The 20,964-nt window shown below is 37.1% G+C and overlaps 1 protein-coding gene across 5 annotated transcripts in view; it reads left to right on the top strand.

The window, feature by feature from the left end:
• Positions 1-20,964, top strand: part of RALGAPA1 (Ral GTPase activating protein, alpha subunit 1 (catalytic)) — a 391,173-nt gene that overhangs the window by 104,457 nt on the left and 265,752 nt on the right. For all 5 annotated transcript variants that reach the window (XM_006891556.1, XM_006891558.1, XM_006891557.1 and 2 more), the window contains exons 11-13: positions 3,191-3,385; positions 6,580-6,717; positions 15,242-15,390. In XM_006891556.1, coding sequence (XP_006891618.1) covers positions 3,191-3,385; positions 6,580-6,717; positions 15,242-15,390 — 482 coding nt within the window. The remainder of the gene's footprint in view (positions 1-3,190; positions 3,386-6,579; positions 6,718-15,241; positions 15,391-20,964) is intronic.

The raw sequence follows: 20,964 nt of genomic DNA, 5'->3' as shown, positions 1-20,964 counted from the left end.
ATAATTGGGATGGGAGTGTCAGAGACAGTGCGATTGGCACAGGACAGAGCGGAGTTTAGGGCTGTTGTACATAGGGTCGCTATGAGTCGCAGGCGACTTGACGGCACAAACCAATAACAGCAACACTCATCCACATTTTGTTTTATTACATTAATTATAATATACAATGCCATTATTATACAATTTATAAAATCCACACTGTATTGTTCCTTTCCCTTCTCCCTATCCATCCATCAGCTAAACTTGACTCTCTCCTTTTTTCCACCCTGTCAGCCTTCCATAATTTTTTCTATCTGTGTGTAAACTTTTCCATAGCCTTCTCCCCTCATTCCGAAAATTGCATGTGTCCATTTCCAGATTAATTATTGCAGTCCACAGAGTATCTGATCATTTATTTATAATTGGCCTTTCCTTCACCTGTTCTAGTTCTGTTCATTACCCGTTCATTTCCTGCTCTTGATAACCTTCCCATTCTCTGTAATAATCCTGTTCTGTAACAGTGATCTTATATAGTATTTGTCATTTTGTGACTGAGTTATTTCACTATGCGTAGTGCCCGCTGGATTTATCCATGGTGCCGTGCCTGTTGTTTCACAAGCTCTTCACTGTTTTTCAGTACTGTATAATACACATTTGTGAATGTACCACAGTTTCTTATGTTAATGGGCACTTGGTCTGCTTACATCACTTTTGTGAATAATGCTACAGTAAACATATATCACTTTGTGGTAAATTTCCAGGAGTGGAATAGCTGATCAAATACTTTTTCCATTTTCAACTTTTTGAGGTAATTCCTAACTGGCTTCCATAGTGGTTGTACTATTTTACCATTCCTGTTAGTAGTGACTGAGAGTTCTAGTGTGTCTGCATCCTCTATAATAGTTGTTGTTTCTCTCCTGTTCAGCTTTTCTTTTGTTATTGGAGTGAGATGATATCTCATTGTTATTTTTATTTACATCTGTAAAGTCTTTGAGAAATTAAAACTCTGAGGTTGCTCGGAGGCAAAGTTGGGGAAATGTTATTTACATACTTTGGCCTTGTTGTAAGGACAGGCCAGTCCTTGGAAAAACACATCATACTTGGAAACATGGAGAGTAAGAGAGGAAAACGCTCAGCAAAATAGTTTGACAAATTGTTGTTGTTGTTATATGCCATCAAGTTGCTCGTGCCTCATAGCATCCCTATGTACAACAGCCCTGAAACCTACTCTGGCCTGTTCCAACCTTATTTCTGCCATGCCTACCCTCACTGCCCTATTCACGGAATCCATCCATCTCATCTAAGGTCTTCCTCTCTTGCACTTTCCCTCTACTCAACTAACCATGATATCCCTCTCCAAAGACTGGTCCCTTCTTGCAACATGCCCAAGATATGTCAGACGAACCCTCAATAGCCTTGCCTCCAACGAGCAGCCTGGTTTTATCTTTTCTAGGATGAACCTGTTTGCTCTCTTGGCAGTCCGTGATAAATTCAGTTCTCTTCTCTAGCATCACAGCTCAAAGGCATCAGTTCTCTATCATCCCTAGTCATTGTCCAGCTTTTTGACACATAGCAAGTAATTGTGAAAACTATGGCCTGGATCAGGTTCGCCTTAGTCTTCAGACTGATGTCATTGTTCTTCAGTACTCTGGAGAGGTTCCCGGACAACAGATTTTCCCAATGCAGAGGAAACACTGCATGGTTCAAAATAGGAAAACATTTATACCGGGGAAGTGCCCTATCTCCATACCTTTTCAATCTGTATGCAGAACAGATCATCCAGGAGGCTGGGCTCTATAAGGAGGAATGTAGCATCAGAATTGGAGCAATTGACATGGAGACTGTATTATGGGCTTAAGTGTGTCAGTGGTGGTAGGATGGCAGAGGAAAGGGTAGATTTCAGATCCATTCATATGGTCGCACTGAGTTGTAAACTGGATGGCGATGGCACATAACAAGAACAACACAATAGCTAATAATTTTGAGGATTTCTTCATGTTTTTGTTGACCATCTGCTTTCGTGAAGAGTCTTATCTTCTGCCTATTTGGTAATTTATCTTTTCTTGTTGAAGTACTGTAGTCAATAATTTTAAGGAGAGTCGTTTATCAGATAGGCCATTGTCAAATTTTTTCCAGTTTGAGGGTTTTGTTTTTACCAAATTGAAGTATTCTTGATGTACCCAAGGATTTGATTTTTAGAAGGTCCTAGTCATCTGTTTTATCCTCTACATGACTGTGCATTTTTGGCTATATTTGAAAGCTTATGCATACCATAGATTTTTGTTATGTGCTGTTGAGTTGGCTACTCATAGCTACCCATGAACAAAAATTGTGAAACTTGTGCTATCCTCAGCCAGCTTCATCTCCAACACACTAGACCCCATTGCTACAGTCACTGTATCAGTCCACCTCTTTGAGGATCCTTCCTTACTTTCTCTGACCCTCCACCTTTCCAAGCGTGATTCCTTTCTCCAAGAACTGGCCCCTCCTGACAGCATGCCCAGAGTATGTGAGATAGTTTCACTTACATGGGTTAGGGCTTTAAATTTATCCCTATTTTTTTCTGATGATCTTTAGAGTTTTTTACTTTACCCCTAGGTTTCTCATCCATCTGGATTTTATTTCAATTTTCTGCAGATTTGTATACAGTTTTGCCACTATCATTTTTTGATAAGTCTGTTGTTTCTCCACTTAATGGGTTTTATCTCCTTATCAAAGATCAGTTAACCTTGGATCGATAGATTTAATTTCTGAGTTCTTGTTTCTATTCCATTGGTTATATGTCTGCCACTGTACAAGTAACATTATTTGATTACTAGAGCTGTAGTAGGTTTTGAGATCAGGGATTCTGTGATGTCTTCTTTTTTTCTTCCATTTTTATTGTATTATTTTTACGTGTACCGTCAAATCAGTTCTGACTGGTATAGGAGGAGATTGCCCCCTCCTTCTCCAGCAGAGCATCTGGTGGATTTGAACCGCGTACCTCTGAGACTGCAATGTAGCCACTAGGCCACCAGAGCTCCCCTACTTTTTCTTTTTCAGAAGAATGTTACTAAAAGCATTTTTATTTAAATCCATTTATGGACTACTAGATGCTTTTCTGCAGTGAACTGTTTGATCATTACCTTCTCATATTTTATAGTGATAATAAAAATGTATGTACTAGTCTGTGGCAAAAATAATGATTATCACAATTTTCTCCCCCTCATAGGCATTTTTATTGCCAATTTGTGAAGCAGCAGCTATGAGAAAAGTGGTAAAAGTATATCAAGAATGGATCCAACAAGAGGAAAAGCCTTTGTTTATGCAAGAACCTGAAGAAATTATTTCTTCTTCAGACTTACCTTGCACTGAAAATGTCACTGATCATGATATTTCAGGAGAAGAAGGAGAAAAAAGAGAAGAGGTAAAATGTACATATATTAGTATAAATTTAATAGGTTAGATTTTCACAAATTTATAATAATTTTAACACAAATACACATGCTAAATAGAAAGGCAGAGATATATTTAATTACATTTTGCAGTGCTGATAATATAAGAACTATAACTGGGGTAATGGGGCTAGGTGTGTCAGAGTCAGTGAGACTGACTGACTCAGGACAGGGCAGGCTTTATAGCTGTTGTACGTAGGGGTTGACAGACATAACAACAACAACTTTAGTGCTCTTCCTCAAAACTCTGATGTCACAATTAAAAACTTGTATTATTGACTTAATATGTGATACTTAATAAGAGATTGTCCAGGTTAATATTAGTAAATGCTGTTATTATAAAGGTGTAATGCATAAAGCAAGGCTATATTAAAAAAATTGCAGCAACAGTAGACATTTTTATTTAAATTTTTTAAAATTTTACTCTTATTTACAAAGTTTAAATACATTGTTTTTCACAAAAGATCTTTCCCATTCCTTCACCCCACCCACATCAAATTGTGCAACCCTATGATTAACACTATCTATCCCCCCTTCTCACCCCTATACACACACACATACCCATCCCCACACGATCCTTATACTCATTCTACAATAATGGTTTTATACAGTATTTGTCCTTGTGGGACTGAGTTAGTTTACTCATCATAATGCTCTCTAGCCCCTCCCAAGTTAGGTAGAAATTTATAAAATCTTTATTCCTGCATGCTGTGTAGTATTCCATTGTATGAATGTACGATTACTTTTTAATCTATTTGTTTGTGGTTGGATATCTGGTCCGTTTCCATGTTCTTGCAATGGTTAATAATGCTGCCATGAACATTGGTGTACAAGTTTCTGTTTGAGCCTCAGTTCTTATTTTCTCAGTGTATATTCCAAGTAATAGAGTAGCTGGGTCATATGGAATCTCTGTGTTTAGCTTTCTGAGGAAGCACCAAACTGCCTTCCAGAATAGTTTTACCATTACAGTAGACATTTTTTGTTATTAAAAAATACAGTTTGCTCTTTCTTGAATGTACATGTACTGCCTGTTGTATTCTGTGAGTGGATACCCATCACAATCCAGAATATTCTGAATTCTTCTTTAGAAGTTTTGTCCTAGAGCAAGTTGCAGAATCAGAAAATTTCTGGTCTGGTAAAATAAGCGTGTCTGTAGTAAACACTGGAATTTATTCACAGAGCAAATAGATAATTAGGTTGCAAGTTTGTTTGTCAGTCAGTATGTTAGATTCTTCAAGAAACAGATGCTAAAATGGTATTGGGATTACAACAGGTTTATAGAAAAGGGTTTATTTGTTTTGTCTGATTTACCTTTTTTATCAAAAAGTGTTATTGAGATGTCTTACTAAATCTATATAAGAGTGATTTGATAATCTTTATTCATCTTGTGGTTAATTAAATCTCCTAATTGAAAGATAATCATGATTTTAAGATAAAAATAGGTCACATTCTAAATCTTAAGGTCCCTGAGTAGATTATTTATGTTCTACTGGTTTAGGGAGCTCTGGTGATACAGTGGTAAGAAGCTGCGTTGTTATCTTGCATCTAATTAAATTGCCTCTGAAAACCTGCTGAAGTGTCTGTCATCTCTGAGTTGGTTTTTGATTCAAGGGCATACAAAAATAACTAGCCTAAAGGTTGTGGTGTGAACCCATCTACTAGTGCCACAGAAGAAAGAACATGATGATCTGTTTTGTAAAGATTACAGTGAAGAAGACCCCTTGGAACAGTTCAACTTTGTAACACATAGGATCAGAGTCGACTTGACAGCAATGGTTTTGGTGGGTGAGACATATATATACACACACACACACATACATACATACATACATACATACATACATACATACGTAACTACACACACACACACAGTCACACACACCCACCCCTACACAGACACACACACACGTATATATGTTCTGTAAGTATGTATGTGCATATAGCATGTGTACATACAAATGAGAGAGATAGGAGAGGGGAAGAGATACTCTTTTTCTGAGAAGGAGAAAAATGTAATTAAGAAATATAATTCAGGTTGGTAAGATTAAACACATAAATAATAATACTAGTTGTTATTGTTTGTGGTGGATTCAGAACCAAATAATTCATAGCTTCCCCTCCAGTGAATTTTGAGAAGCAGTAAATTACATGGGAGAATATAGCACATCTTTCTCCTGTGGAGCTTCTGGTGGATTTGAACCACTTCGTATGCATTAGCAGTGTAGCTCCTTACCACTAGCCTGCCAGAGTTCCCCATTTCCCATTTACATACTTAATTTAGAAATAACAATGCCCTAACTGTAATCAGTAAGTTCAACAGAAGAGGAAAAAAATTAATCATAAAGATTGATCATAAACAGTATATTTTGGCATGGAAATATTAAGCATCACAGTACTCAGAGACCCTTATGCATTTTCCTGCAAAGAAATTAAAGGAAAAGAGACAAGAAAAGAGGAAAGGTGACCTAAAGTAAAGAAGGAATGAATAAATTACTGAATTCAGCAGCTTCAAATTCCGAGTAATGCAGGTATGCTACATTGTAGATCAAATACTGCAGCCAGTATTGCCATTACAGTGGTTGTTTTTCTAAATGGCCCAGTTTTTATTGAAGTCTTGAGCCAGAAGAAAAAGGTATAATCTTTCATTGCTTTATGTTTTCTATAAGTATATATTAAAATAATAAAAATTGGTATTTCTATATAAAATGTAGTTTGATTACAGAATAAGATAATTAAATGGGGTTGTTGTCATGTAATATCTATTAGAAGACATGCAGGATGCAGGACTATCACATGCTTTGTAGAATATTTATGATTTCTTGGTAGTTGTTGTTGTTGTATACCAGAGTCAGAACTGACCTATAGCTGACCCTTCACTGGGTTTTCGGAGGCAGTTAATTGCATGGGAAGAGATTGCCCATCTTTCTCCCGTGGAGCAGCTGGTGGCCTCAAACCGTGTACCTTTGAAATTACAGCACAGCTTCTTGCCACTAGGACACCAGAGCTCCCTATAATTGGTTTAGAGAGATAAATAAGTTAGTGTTTTCTAGCTTGAGAAAAAGAGGCTAGTTGATTAGGCTCAGGTATTTTTAGTTTGTATCTTTAGCCTATGTTTTAGAGAATTCTTAATTAATAAAAAGACTAAAAATTTGATATTTTGCTTCAGGAAAATGGGGTTGTTACTGCTGATCGTGCTCGAAATTCCGGCTGGGGAAAAAATGGCTCATACCAAGATGTGCTTCATAATACCTCTGAAGAAGCCACAGAACAAAATATACGTGCTGGTACCCAGGCAGTTTTGCAGGTGGATTACTTTATGACTATGTAAAAATAAAAACCAACAGAAACAAATATATGATGTTTTAAAATAGAACATAATATTTTTTTAAAAAAATGCTCTAAGTTCATGACTCAAACTTATATTATTATTTCCTTAGTTTTCACTTTTTGTATATGTATTGGAAAACAATGTATTCTAGATAGCTTTAAAATTTGAATAGATTTTATCATGGTATACTGTTAGGCTTTAATTTGGTTATTGGATTAACTGCATATGGTTTTTATTTCTTTGGTTTTTTAAAATTTTTTTGATCTTACATGGCTTATGTACAAAGTTATTGTTGAAGGTTTTTAATTGCTGGAGTCCTAGTTCATTAATTTTAAATATTATGTGGCATTATACTTTATGCTCACAACTCATTTTTCCATTAATGGTTACGGACTATTCCATTCAGTGCTACAGTGAACATGAGCTTTTTTTTTTTTTTAACAGTGTCTTATATATGTTTTTATGCACAAGTAGGAAAATGTTCTTATGATAGGGAAATACAAGTCCAGAGTCCAAGAGTAATAGAAATGGTTAGCAAGCTTGGTTTCTAATTGAGAGTGGAGATTTGTGTCTACCCAAAAACTTTTCAGAAGAAATCCCTGAAGATCTGTCTTGGGGGAGGTGGTGGTGGTGGTGGTGGTGGTGGTGAGAAATCAGTCATTGAAAACTCTGTATTATATAGCTCACACAGATGGGTTCACCATGAGTTAGAATTAACTTTAAGATAGTTGGTTTCTGGATATATCTAGAAGTAGACTTACTGGTTTGTGTGTTTTCACCTTTACTACTATTGTCAAGTTGTACTCCAATATTATCATAATCATTCAGATAACTTCTAACAGTATTAATTGAGTTTTCTTTTCCTCACATCATATTGTTAGAATTTAATGTTTTAAATTCTGTATGGATCATGACAAGTTGTGGCTGACATTGAGAGGAATGTTAATCCCAGAGCACTTGATTGTGCTCACGCAGAACCTAAACCTCTACCAGGAGTCTGTTGTGTGAACGGAGCAGGGGAGCACTGCATGGTTTGGTATTGGGAAGGGAGTGCACCAAGGTTGTATTCTCCCTCCATGCCTATTCAATCTGTATGCTGAGCAAATTATCTGAGAAGCTAGGCTCTGAGGAGTAGTGTGGCATCAAGATTGGAGAGAGACTCATCAATAACCTGTGTAATGCAGATGACACACCCTTGCTTGCTGAAAGTGAAGAGGGCTTGAAGCACTTGTTGCAGAATATTAAGGAATGCAGCCTTTGATATGGATTGCATCTCAGTGTCAGGAAAATGAAGATTCTTACTGCTTTACTGATAGGCAGCATCATGATGAATGGATGGAGAGATTGATACTGTCAGTAGCTTCATCTTGCTTGGATCCACAATTAACTTCCTTGGAACCAGCAGTCAGGAATCAAGGAGATGCATTGCACTGGGAAAATCTGCAGTTAAGGAACTTTCCAAATTATTGGGGAATAGTTACGTCATTTTGAAGGCTAAGGTGCATCTGATTCAGGCCATAGTCTTTCTCATTACTAGCTATGCATCTGAAAGCTGGACAGTGAATAGGATGACAGAAAAAGAATTGACACCTTTGAGCTGTGGAGAAGAGTACTGAACATCCCATGGACATTCAGAGAATGAACAGATATGTCTTGGAAAGGGTGCAGCTGGAGTGCTCTTTGGAGGCAAGAATGGTGAGGCTTTGGCTCATATACTTTGGACATGTTGCTAGGAGGCTCTATTCCTTGAAGAAGGACATGATACTGGAAAGAGTAGGGGGGTCGGTGAAGGGAGGGGAAGATCTTAAGTCAGGTGGATTGACACAGTGACTGCAGCAATGTGCTCTTCTCTGTCAGTAAGTGTGAGGATAGCTCAGGATAGAACAAGGTTCAGATCTTTTTTTCATAATGTCACCATGAGTCATGCTTGACTTGATAGCACCTAATAACAACAAATCTTAAGTATGCAAAGTAGTATCTTATTTTTTTGTTTCTCAATTTATTTTGCTTTTTCCTTATCATTACTGAAAAGAAAGAGCTTTTTTCATCTGTGAATTGCTTACTGAGAATTTTCCCACTTTTTCTTTTTTAATGTCTTATGAGAGTTAATCATTTTTGTTTATTTCTGCAGAAGTAATGTCATGGCTACAAGTGATCTCCATTCTGTTAGTTATTGTTCAATTCTAATCCTGCTTTATGTCTCGTAATTTCCTTATTGCTACTACTAAGTACATTGATTAGGATCCAAATAAGATGAAGTCGTTGACAGTTTCAGTCTCTTCTCCATCTATCAAGATGCTGCTTATTGGTCCATTGGTTAGGATTTTTGTTTTCTTGATATTGAGATGCAATCCATATTGATGGCTGCAGTATTTAACCTTCTGCAGCAAATACATTTAAATCCTCCCCACTTTTGGCAAGTAAGGTTGTGTCATTTTTATACTGAAGGTTATTGATTGAAGGTTATTCCTCCTTTCTTGATGCCACATCTTTCTTCATAGAGTCCAGCTTCTCAAATAATCATTTCAGCATATAGATTAAAAAAGTATGGAGAAAGAAGACAATCCTGACACATACCTTTTTCAGTTTTAAACTATATAATGTTCCCTTGCTCTGTTTGCACAGTAGCATCTTGGTCTAGGTATGGGTTTCATAACAGCATACTTAAGTGTCCTGGAATTTCCATTCTTCTCAGTGTTAGCTATAATTTGTTATGATCCACACAGTCAAATGCTTTTGTGTAGTTAATAATGCACAAATAGACATTCTTCTGGTGTTCTTTGCTTTCAGCCAGGAGCCATAGGATGTCAGCCGTTGATACCCCTGGTGCCACAACCTCTTCTAAATCTTAAGTCTGACAATTCTCTGTCTGTGTACTGTGGCAGCTGTTTTTGAATGATCTTGAACAGCATTTTGCTTACATGTCCTATTAATGATATCACTGGCAAATTGTAGTCCCTGAACTCTCCAGATTATTGAGAAGTAGTGATGTCAGTTTGAGGACTAAGGTGGGCCTGATTCATGCTATAATCTTTTCAGTCACTTGGCTATGCATCTCAGAGCTGGATAGTGACTACAGATGACAGAAGAATTGATGCTTTTGTATTGTGTTAGAGAAGAGTTCTGAATATCGACTACCAAAAGAATATACATGTATCTTAGAGATGGTGCAGCCTGAGTCTTTCTTGTAAGCAAAGATGATGGAGCTTTGTCTCACAAGGTTTGAGCATTTCACTAGGAGAGATTATTCATTGGAGAAAGGGCATCAGTGCTTTGGAAGGTGGAGGGAACAGCAAAGGAGAAGATGACCCTCAACCAGATAAACTGACAGAGTGAGTGCAGCAATAGACTTTAACGTATAAAGAGATTTTGAGTGTGCCATAGGATAGAACAAGGTTCAGATTAGTTGTTCATAGTATCACTGTGAGCCATACTCTATATGACAACACTTAAGAACACCAACAGTCCTACTTTACTTGGCAGGATCACTTGACAAATTGTGCCACTCCTTTCTGCTGAATCCTACCTTCACTTGACTTTCAAAATAGCAGATCCTTATCTTTTTCTGTTGCCTTTTTGACCACTTCTCAGATTCGTTTATTGATTTTTCCACATCTTTTGGACCTTTTTATATTGAAAGTGCAAAGATATTCACCACTGAGCCAATTGGCAGCATTATGATAAGTAGATAAGAGATTGAGGTTGTTAACAATAACAGCTTGCTTGGCTCCACAATCAACATTCTTGACATCAACAGTGAGGAAATAAAAAGATGAATTGCACTCAGAATCTGCTGTCAGAGAGACCTCTTTAGAGTACTGAGAAGCCGCAATGTCAGTGTAGAGACTAGGGTGCACCTGGTCCTGGCCATGGTCTTTGCATCAGAGAGCTGAACAATTGCTAAGGATGACAGAATAAGAATTGATGTCTGAGTTGTGGTGCTGGAGAAGAGTCTTGAACATACCGTGAACCACCAACAAAACAAATAGCTCTATCTTGGAAAGGGTAAAACCATGTTTCTCTTTAGAGACTAGGATTTTAAGTTCTGTCTCATATACTTTGGGCATGTGGCCAGAAGGGACCAATCCATAGAGAAGGACATCATGCTCGGAATGGTGGAGGGACAGTGTAGGAGAGGAAGACCCTTGGTGAGATAGATTGTGGCAGCAACTGGCACATTGAGGATAAGCCTCAGGTCTGACAGAGTTAGTGAGACTGGCTCAGAACAGGGGAAGCTTCATAGTTATTGTACATAGGGTCGCTTTGAATTGCAGGTGACTTGACGGGAGTAACAACAGTACTGAAAGTCATGAAATCAGTTCCTGAATCATTTTAACCTATTCATATTCTTTTATCCATTCTTGTAGTTAGAGCTATCATCTATATATTGTAGTTTCTTGATTTTATCTGTTTGTGACTTCTCATCAGAACTCTGTACATAAACTCAAGTATTCAAATATTCAGATACCAAGACAGCATCTTTACTTGGATGTCTAATAGACATTTTAGTTTTGAAGTATACAAAACTTATCCTTTCATCATATGTAACAAACTTTCTCTTTATTATTCCTTATTTAATGAGAACTGTTTTTTAGTTACTCAGACTATCTTGCGTTTTATTTAAAACAAACACACACAAAACCTACCCAAACCAACAAACTTAACATCAGATTTGACAACAAACCTGTGGGCTATAGGTTTACACTTAGTAAACATCTTGCGTCTACACCTTCATGACATTTAACCTGAAATATTTCCTTAAATTCCTAATTGGTTTTCCTGCTTCTCTTCTTATCCAGCTGTCACCCCATCCCCTATTATTTTCAACACAGTATCCAAAAGGTAAAATATGTTAGATCATGTCACTTCTATCCTCAAAATACTCTAGTGACTGTATCCACATTCAGCCCAAAAGTGTGTCTTTACAATGATCATTAAGACTTTACACCAGTACTTTTCAGAGTGTGACTCATAGAATAGTAGAAGGTTACACGTATGTATAGATTATGAAAATTTATAAACCAAGTCATCTAATGTTTCTTAATTCTAATAAAAAGTTTGAATTCATGTTATTTCCTCCGGTCTTCCTGTTAACCCATTTTTCAGATTGTATTTTACATTATTATTGACTTGCAGTAGATTGAGTGAAAATTCTGTTCTTTCACTATCACTAAAGTGGGAAACTCTGTTCTACATGACTTGGGTTGGTTTTTTTTCCTATCAGTTTCTATTGCTTTTACCTTGTCTCCTTCACTTTCTACTACTTGCTCTTCCTCAAACATTCTTGATAGACTGTTATCTCAAGTCCGTTAACTCACTCTCTTTCTGTAGTGTTCTCTGGATTCCTTCATAATTAATTGTCTTTTATTTGTTAATTCCTTCTCTCCTTCTGTCTCTCCCTTACCTCTTTTTTCCCTATTGAAAAAAGAGTAGGGTTCATGTGGAGATTGTCATATCTGACTTTACCAACTCCATAATGGGAAACTGTCCTTGAGAACAACATCCACAACACAAAACCAGTTCCCATTAGGTCAGACATATTCCCCTTGTTCCTGCATCTCTTTTACTAATTCCAACACCAATCTTACTACTTTACTGGGTCCAAAATGTGTTAAGATAGCTCATAGACTGGACAGAACAATATTAGGGAAGTCAAAAGGTTATAATTCAGGTTAGTAGCAGAATATAATCAGGACAGCTGCTGAAAAGTGCTCACAGGCACCTCCACCTTCAGCCTCAGAATGGCATTAGGCAAGTGATGGAGAGCTCTTAGTCCTGGAAACTATGGCTTTTCCCCCTAATTGTCCAGCAAACTTGGGCAAAGGCTCTTAACTCTGGTTCTGTGGGGTAGCAGTCTATATCTCGTGTAGTGTCACTGGTTTTCTACTTTGACTACTACTACTCCTGTACTGTAGGTTTGGCTGGCACAAGAATATCTGGCCCGAAAGGGTGCATTCTTTGTTCCTTCTTTGTTGGTGGTGAGAGTTTCAAAATCTGTCACTGATTTTGTTCAATTTAGTGACACTAGCCAGTCCCTTTGTGGATATGCTAACGTGCCCTATTCACATATTTCCACCCATCCTCATGGCAAAGTCAAAGATGACTCATAGTGACCCTATGAATGAAAGACCTGAACACTTGTATAACTTTCTTCATTTCTCTAAATTCATAGAGTTTCCAGAGGCAAGCTATTTGCAAAGTGGATGCCACTCCTGTTTCTAAGCCTGTTTTAATCTGGGAGCTCCACCAAACACTGTCCACCATGGGTGACCATTATTGCATTTGACACATCTGTGTCACAGCCACCATTTTGAACGTTAAACCCTTAACACCATACTTCCTCTCCTTTCCTTTACCTCCTCCTCACCCTCCATATCTAGAGCTTACACACGTACTCTCTTTCTCCCTCTGTCTTCCATCTTCTCCCTCTTTTCCTACCCTACTCTTTTTCATCTTCTACACCTCTTTCTATTGTCTTTTTGTGCTAAGACTCTAGGAAAATAAGATGATACTGTCATCTTGATTTATTGGCAGTTCTTACCAAGCTTGCTGGTATATAATGCTTGTTGTAGTTCTTGCTAAATGTTCTTTTTAAAAATTATAAATACATATGTGACAAAACATTTGCCATTTTAATGTTTTTTTTTATAGGTACAGTTCAGTAATGTTAATGTTCATTGTGTTATTCTGCTATCATCACTGTTAGTTTCCAATTTTTTTCTATCACTTTTAATATTCCCTAAACAATGTGTCATTTTCTCCCTCCTTCCCTCCTGCTTCTTGTAATTAATAATAATCTTTGGTCTCCATACATTTGCCTTTCCAAGATAGGTCAATAAATAAGATCATGCAATATTTGTCTTTTTATATTGCTTTATTTCACTGTATTTAATGGTTTTAATGTTTCAAAGTTAATAATTTTGTATTATATACCAGGGCTTAATTTTTTGTTTATGATATCCATTGTGTAACTGTACCACATTTTAATTACTCATCTATTAACGAAGATCTAAGTTGATTTGTCTACCTTTTGGCTTTTGATTAATACAATAGCACACATTGTTTTACACAAATCTGTTGGCTTTCATGTTTTCAGTTCTTTTTGGTGTTTATCAAGAATAGAATTGTTAGATAGTAGGAGGTGGAAAATGGTTGTGATTTTGATTTACGTTTCCCTAATAACTAGTGATACGGAACTACTTTTCATGTGCTTATTGGTAGTTTCTATTCTTTTGTGAAATAATCCAAGTCTTTTTCTCACTTGAAAAATTTTGTTGTTTATGTTGTGAAGTTATAGATGTATATGTGTGTACTGGATATTAAGGAGTCACGGTGGCATAGATCAGAGCATGCATAGCTGACTGAAAGAAAGGTCAGTGGTTCAAAACCACTGGCTACTCCAAGGGAAAAAGGTGGGAAGTCACTTGTAAAAATTTACAGACCGTGACGCCATATAGAGGGTTGCTATGAGTAGAACTCAGTAGCAGTGAGAGCATTTTATTCTAGATGATACACCTTCACTAGATAATTGATTCCCAGCGATTTTTCTTCTGTTTTGTAGGGTATTTTTCATTTGGTGGTAACTAACTCTGTTTGTGGCTTGGCTTTTGGTGTAATGTTTAAGATTTTTTAAATTTTTTTAATTTTAGACTTTATTTAAAATATGTGTAGAGTTACTATTGTAGGAACTAACAATTGTGATACAGGTGTTGAGACTGAAGTTTCAGTGTTGGGATTGTTTTTTAAAAATCATAGTTTCAGGGGCTTAATATTGTAATTTTCTCTGATCTTTGTTGTTGGTGCCAGGTACCATCAAGTTGAGTACAACTCATAGCAACCTTATGAACAAAAGATCTTAACCTTATTCAATCCTGAACTATCCTCACACACAAGAGCCTATTTGAGGTAGTCACCATTGTCATTCCATGTGCTTGAGGGTCGTCTTCTCCTCACTGACCCTCCACCCTTTCTAGCATCATGTCTCTCTCCAAGGAGTAGTACCTTGTAGCAGTAAGACCAAAGTATGTGAGATGAAGTCTCATCATTCTTGCCTCTGAAGACCACTCCAGCTGCACCCCTCTCAAGCACATCTGTTCGTTCTCATGGCTTTCCATGGGATGTTTAGTCCTCTTCTCCGACACCGCAGCTCAGAGACATCAATTCTTTTTCTATCATCCTTATTCATTGTCCAGCTCTAAGAATTCTTAACTATGCTGTGGTTGTATAGGGAATTACATTGTTAACTCAATGCAAAATCTCTCTTTATTTGATCTGTTTTCATTGTCTTAATAGTAATTTTATATTTTTCCAGGTAAACACAAAAATAGGAAGGTATATGAGTTCCATCTGGTGGTAGAATTGGATTAGAGTTAATGGATTGTTTTAATTTTTAAGTTCTCCATAGATTTCCTTGTGGTTAGTCTCTAAGTTTGTTTTTCTTAATAAGAACAGTACTACAAAAATTCTGTAATTTGTAATTAATAATTTGTTTTAATCTTAGGTGTTTATTATAAACTCATCAAACATATTTCTTCTTGAACCTGCAAATGAAATAAAAAATCTCCTGGATGAGCACACAGATATGTGTAAACGCATTCTTAACATATACCGGTTCATGGTTGTGCAAGTATCAATGGACAAAAAGACTTGGTAAAATTATTTGTTTGTTTTAAATGTTTCTTTTTTGTTATATATAGTCAAATGTTGTAATTTTTAGTGGATGCCTATTTGTGCACAGAGTTTATCACATTATTAAAGGTTCCAGTTGCATCTGAAAATTGGACAATAAATAAGGATGACAGAAGAAGAGTTCTGCTTTTGAATTGTGGTTTTGGCTAAATGTGTTGAATATACCATGGATGACTAAAAGAACCAACAGGTCTTGGGAGGAGGTGCAGCCAGGGAACTCCTTAGAGGCAAGGATGGTAAAACTTCATCTTGCAAATTTTAGGCATTTTGTCAGGAGAAAATGACATCATACTGGGAAAGGTGATAAGTCAGAGAAATAGATAAAGATGCTCAGCAAGATACATTAACACAGTAATCAAAACAATGAGCTTGAGCATATCAGAAATTGTGAGGATGATGCAAGAATAGGGTAAGGTTTAGCGCTGTTGTTCATATGGTCACTATGAGTTGTAGTCAACTTGTTGACACCTAATACCAACAACAGTATGGAATAATAACTGTTGACATAAGTCTTGGTTTTATCAGACATCTTCTGTCTCACTTCCTATGGTCCCTTGGATTATTTTTCTAAAGCAGGAGTGTACTAATACATAGATAGGGAACTGCCAGAAGTTCAAGCAGGATTTAGAAGAGACTATGGCACCAGTAATATCATTGCTGATGTCAGCTGGATCCTGGCTGAGAGTAAAGAATACCAAAAGAATGTCTTTTTATGCTTTATGTACTCTGCAAAGGTATTTGACTGTGTGAATGATAACAAGTTATGGCTAACATTGAGAAGGATGGGAATCCCAGAGCACTTAATTGTGCTCATGTGAAACCTATATCTAGACCCAGAGGCTGTTGTGTGAACAGAACAAAGGAACACTACATGGTTTAAAATAAAGATGAGACTGCATCAGGGTTGTATTCTCTCTCCATACCTGATCAATAAGTATACTGAGCAAAGTATTCGAGAAGCTGGACCCGAAGAAGAGGAATGTGGCAATAGGATCTGCGTTACAAGCAGAAAACTGCCTGAAGTGCAGGATGGATTTAGAAGAGGCCATGGCATTAGAAATATTACAGCTAATGTCAGTTCTTGGCTGAACGCAGAGAATACCAGAGGAATGTCTGTGTTTCATTGATAGTGCTGAAGCATTTGACTGTGTGGATCACAACAAACTATGGCTGACTCTGAGAAGAATGGGAATCCCAGAACACTTGATAGTGCTTATGCAAAGCCTGTACTTAGACCAGAAGGCAGTCGTCAGAACAGAGTGAGGAAACACTGCATGGTTCAAAATCGTGAAGAGTCTGTGTCAAGGATATGTCCTATCTCCATATCTTTTCAGTCTATATGCAGAACAGATTACCCAGGAAGCTGGGCTCTGTGAGAAGTGTGGCAACAGGATTGGAGGTAGACTTCATCAACAATCCTGTGTTATACAGATGACATAAGTCTGCCTGCTGAAACTGAGAAGAACCTGAAGAACTTGCTGCAAGAAGTTCAAGGATTGCAGCCTTCAATATGGATTGAAGCTCAACATCAAGAAAACAAAGATTCTCACCACTGAGCCGATTGGCACCATAATGATAAATGGTGAAGAGATTGAGATTATTGACAGCTTCAGTTTGCTTGGCTGTACAATCAACACTCTTGGTACCAGCAGCCAGGAAATTGCACTGGGAAAGACGAATTGTATTGGGAAAGTCTGCTGTCAGAGACCTCTCCAAGGTACTGAAGAACAATGATGTCAGTCTAGAGACTAAGGTGTGCCTGATACAGGCCAAGGTCTTTGCAATTACTTGCTATGCATCAGTGAGCTGGACAATGACTAGGGATGATAGAAGGAGTTTTGATGCTTTGAGCTGTGGCACTGGAGAAGAGTATTGAATATACCATGGACTTATATGAGAACAAACAGGTTTGTCCTGGAGAGGGTGAAGGCAGGCTGCTCCTTGGAGGCTAGGATTCTAAAGCTTTGTCTAACATACTTGGGCATGTTGCAAGGCGGGATCAGTCCTTGGAAAGGGATATCATGTTTGGGAGGGTAGAGGGACAGCGCAGGAGAGGAAGACCCTCGATGAGATGGATTGATTCAGTCACTGGGATAAAGGGGATAGCCATAAGGAGACAATAAGATTGGCAAGGGGTAGAGCGAGGATTATGTTGTACATAGGGTCGCTATGAGTCGCAGGCACATAACAACAACAAAACAACATGCAGATGACACAACCTTGCTTGCTCAAAGTTAAGAGAGGACTTGAAGCACTTGTTGCAGAAGATTAAATAATACAGCTTTCAATATGGATTACATCTTAATGTCAAGAAGACAAAGATTCTTAACCACTGGAATGTTTGACAACATCATGATAGATGAGGAAAATGTTGAAACTCAACAATTTCATCTTACTTGAAGCAACAGTTAACACCCTTGGAACCAGATGTCAGGAAATCAAGAGACATATTGCACTGGGAAAGTGTACAGTTAGGGATGTCTGCAAATTACTGCGGAATAATGATGTCAGTTGATAATTGATGAGGCTCTCTCCAATAATGATGAGGCTTCATGTCACATGGTTTAAGCATGCTGCTGCCAGGGCCTATTTTTTTGGAGAGAGGCATGATACTTGCAAGGATGGAGGGTTGGCAAATGAGAGGAAGACCCCAGGTTGGTTGACTTGGTGACTGCCACAGATGGGCTCTAGTCTGTCAAGAAAGTGTGAAGATGGCACAGGATAGGACAGGGTTCAGATCTGTTGTTCATATAGCGTCACTATGAGTTGTACTCAACTCGAGGGCACTTAACAACAACAAAAGTGATGTCAGTTTTACTAGTAAGGTGTGTCTGATTCAGACCATGGTCGTTCCAGTGACTTGCTATGCATCTGAGAGCTGGATGGTCAATAAGGATGACAGAAAAATTATTGATCCCTTTGAGCTATGATGTTGGAGAAGACTGACGATCATTGCATGGACTGTCAAAAGAACAAATATATCTTGGAGAGGGTGTAGCCATAGTGCTTTTTGGAGGCAGAGATGACGAGGTTTTGCCTGAAGGGCTATTCCTTGTAGAGAAACATGATGCCTGGAAATGTTGACAAGGGAACAGGAGACCCTTGACCATTGGTACATTGACTACCGTAGTGAGTGCTGATATGTCAGGAAGTGTGAAAATGGCACAGAGTAGGACAGGGTTCAGATTTGTTGTTCATACGGTCGCTATGGGTTGTATTCGGCTTGACAGCACCTAACAACAATTGCATCTGAAAATTGGATGATGAATAAGGATGACAGAAGAGGAATTGATACCTTTGAACTGTGGTTGGTGAAGTCTATTGACTATAACATGGACGACCATGTCTTTGTCTATCTGTGAATGAATGTACACTTGAATGAATTAACATGTATATGAGTTAATTCATTCATTTGAATGAATTAACAAACGAGTGACTACATGAATGTCAGATTACTTAGCTGTTTTTTGTATTATTTTTAAGTTTCTCTTTTAAAGCCAAAGGAGAGTTGTGGTGGCCTAGTTTATACGTAGTAGTTACACTGCTAACCCGAAGGTGACACTTCTCTAGCAGTTTGAATTCACCAGCAGTTCCAAGGCAGAAAGATGGGAAATAGCCTCCTATATAATTTATAGCTTCTGAAAACCTGTTGAATCGATTCCAACTCATCAGTAGTAAGTTTTTGGAGTTATTTTAAGGCCAAATGCAGTTAGACTTTTGCCTTCTTTTATGGCTCTCTCTCAAGTCTAAGCACTTGGGATTCCTGCCTCTCAATTTAATGAAATTAATTACCTTCCTGAGCATTTTCTGTAGTTTACTCTCTAGAGGTAGTCAGTCATTGTTGGCGCTGTGGTGAACATTTGTGTTCATGAAACCATGCACACAGTCACATATTATTATACCACATATATATGTATATTGTACTTCAGAAGCATCTTATTATTCAGACACACATGTGTGTTTGTGTATAATTATATAATTTTTAAACCAGTCTAAAACTGAGCATATAGTTGTTTTCATTTTGATTTTGGGGGAGTAGGAAGACAGTGAACATCATTGTGCATAGATTGTTTTCCTCCTCTTGGCTAGTTGCTGGTAAAATAGTATGCCTAATTTATGTTTTATATATAGAACATATGTGTTTGTTTGTGTTTATATATGTCCATATATGCATTTGTGTTTAATGATTTTGGAGAAGACTAGATTTTCAGTACTAATAGAGGAACATGCAGCATTTCATTTCTAAGCACTTTATTTGCATTTTCTTACTTAACTTTTTCACTGTCCTCTTTGGCAGATAAGTAATGGCCTATTTAATGAGGGATAGTTCTGAGGCATAAAGAGATTAAGTATTCTGCCCTTATTCACAGAGCAGTTTTGAACTATGTCTTTCTAAATTGAACAGTATAGTCTTTGCACCACATCCCTTTTTAGTTCACTATTCTAAGCCAGATAAAAGTAGGAGATTTTCTAGTAGAACATAATATGAGGAAAGTTTTTCTATGTTTTTAATTTATAGCATTTTAAGGGACATTCATATTCATATTGAATTTATTAAAACTTTTTACAAAAATTGTTACTATATTAAAATGAAAAAAATTAACAAGTTATGATTTGAACACAAATTAGATAAGATTTGCTTATCACTGATATTTCATTTGTAGTTAGTTTCACTTAGCATCTTGTTTCTTGTATTATCTATGAAAATTAGAATCAGAAGTTATAACTATGGCACCTTCCATTTTCAGTTTATGGTATATGATATATTTATTTGGTAACATAATCTCTGTTTTTAATTGAGCAATACTTTAATTCAGTTCCTAATTCCCAGAAATCTCATGACATCTAGAGCTAGGATACATTTTTGCCTTTACTACATTTTTCAGTTGGACTCATTCCTCTACTTGGAATGGGTTTGCGATTTAGCTGGGGAGGTAGAGGCTATGATAATTATTTGGACTGCTAGCTTGACAATACACCTCAACTGAAGTTTCTGTGTCATGCTTTATTTTTCATGCACAGTTGAAACAGTTTCTTATTACCTCAGATGCAAATGAGATAGCTTTATATCTTAGTAATAAGCAACTAAGGGAAAAAGTCACAGTGAAGATAATGTTAAAATTAACTTGGAGTAGGCAGAACAAAATAAATTAGGAAATAATACAAATAGAAAAGAAGTGCAGAGACACTGAGTGACAGATTAGTTACCTGACTCTGTGTGATCATTTACTCTTAAGACATCACTGAGTTTTAAAAATCGAACCTAAAAAAAAATACTGAACCTAAACTGGTTCTAGGTACATTAGTTTCCTTATTATAAAGATGGATTACATAAATTATCATGGGAGGACTATATCTTGCAAATGAGTGTTCTTTATACAACTCCCTAAGGCCAGCTTTTAGATTTAGAGGTTAGTGAACAGGACTATTTTCTGTATTCTTAACCCCTAGTTAATCATCTTTTGTAGAAAATGTTACTTAATGAGAGAATATTTGATATGAGAATGACTGCTAAAGATTTATAAAAATATTTTA

This window comes from Elephantulus edwardii, unplaced genomic scaffold, assembly GCF_000299155.1.
Source record: "Elephantulus edwardii isolate Elephantulus edwardi_28Jun2011 unplaced genomic scaffold, EleEdw1.0 scaffold00100, whole genome shotgun sequence".
Classification (NCBI taxonomy): Eukaryota; Metazoa; Chordata; class Mammalia; order Macroscelidea; family Macroscelididae; genus Elephantulus; species Elephantulus edwardii.
Note: the sequence above shows the minus strand (reverse complement) of the source record. Positions and strands in the feature narration are given on the sequence as shown.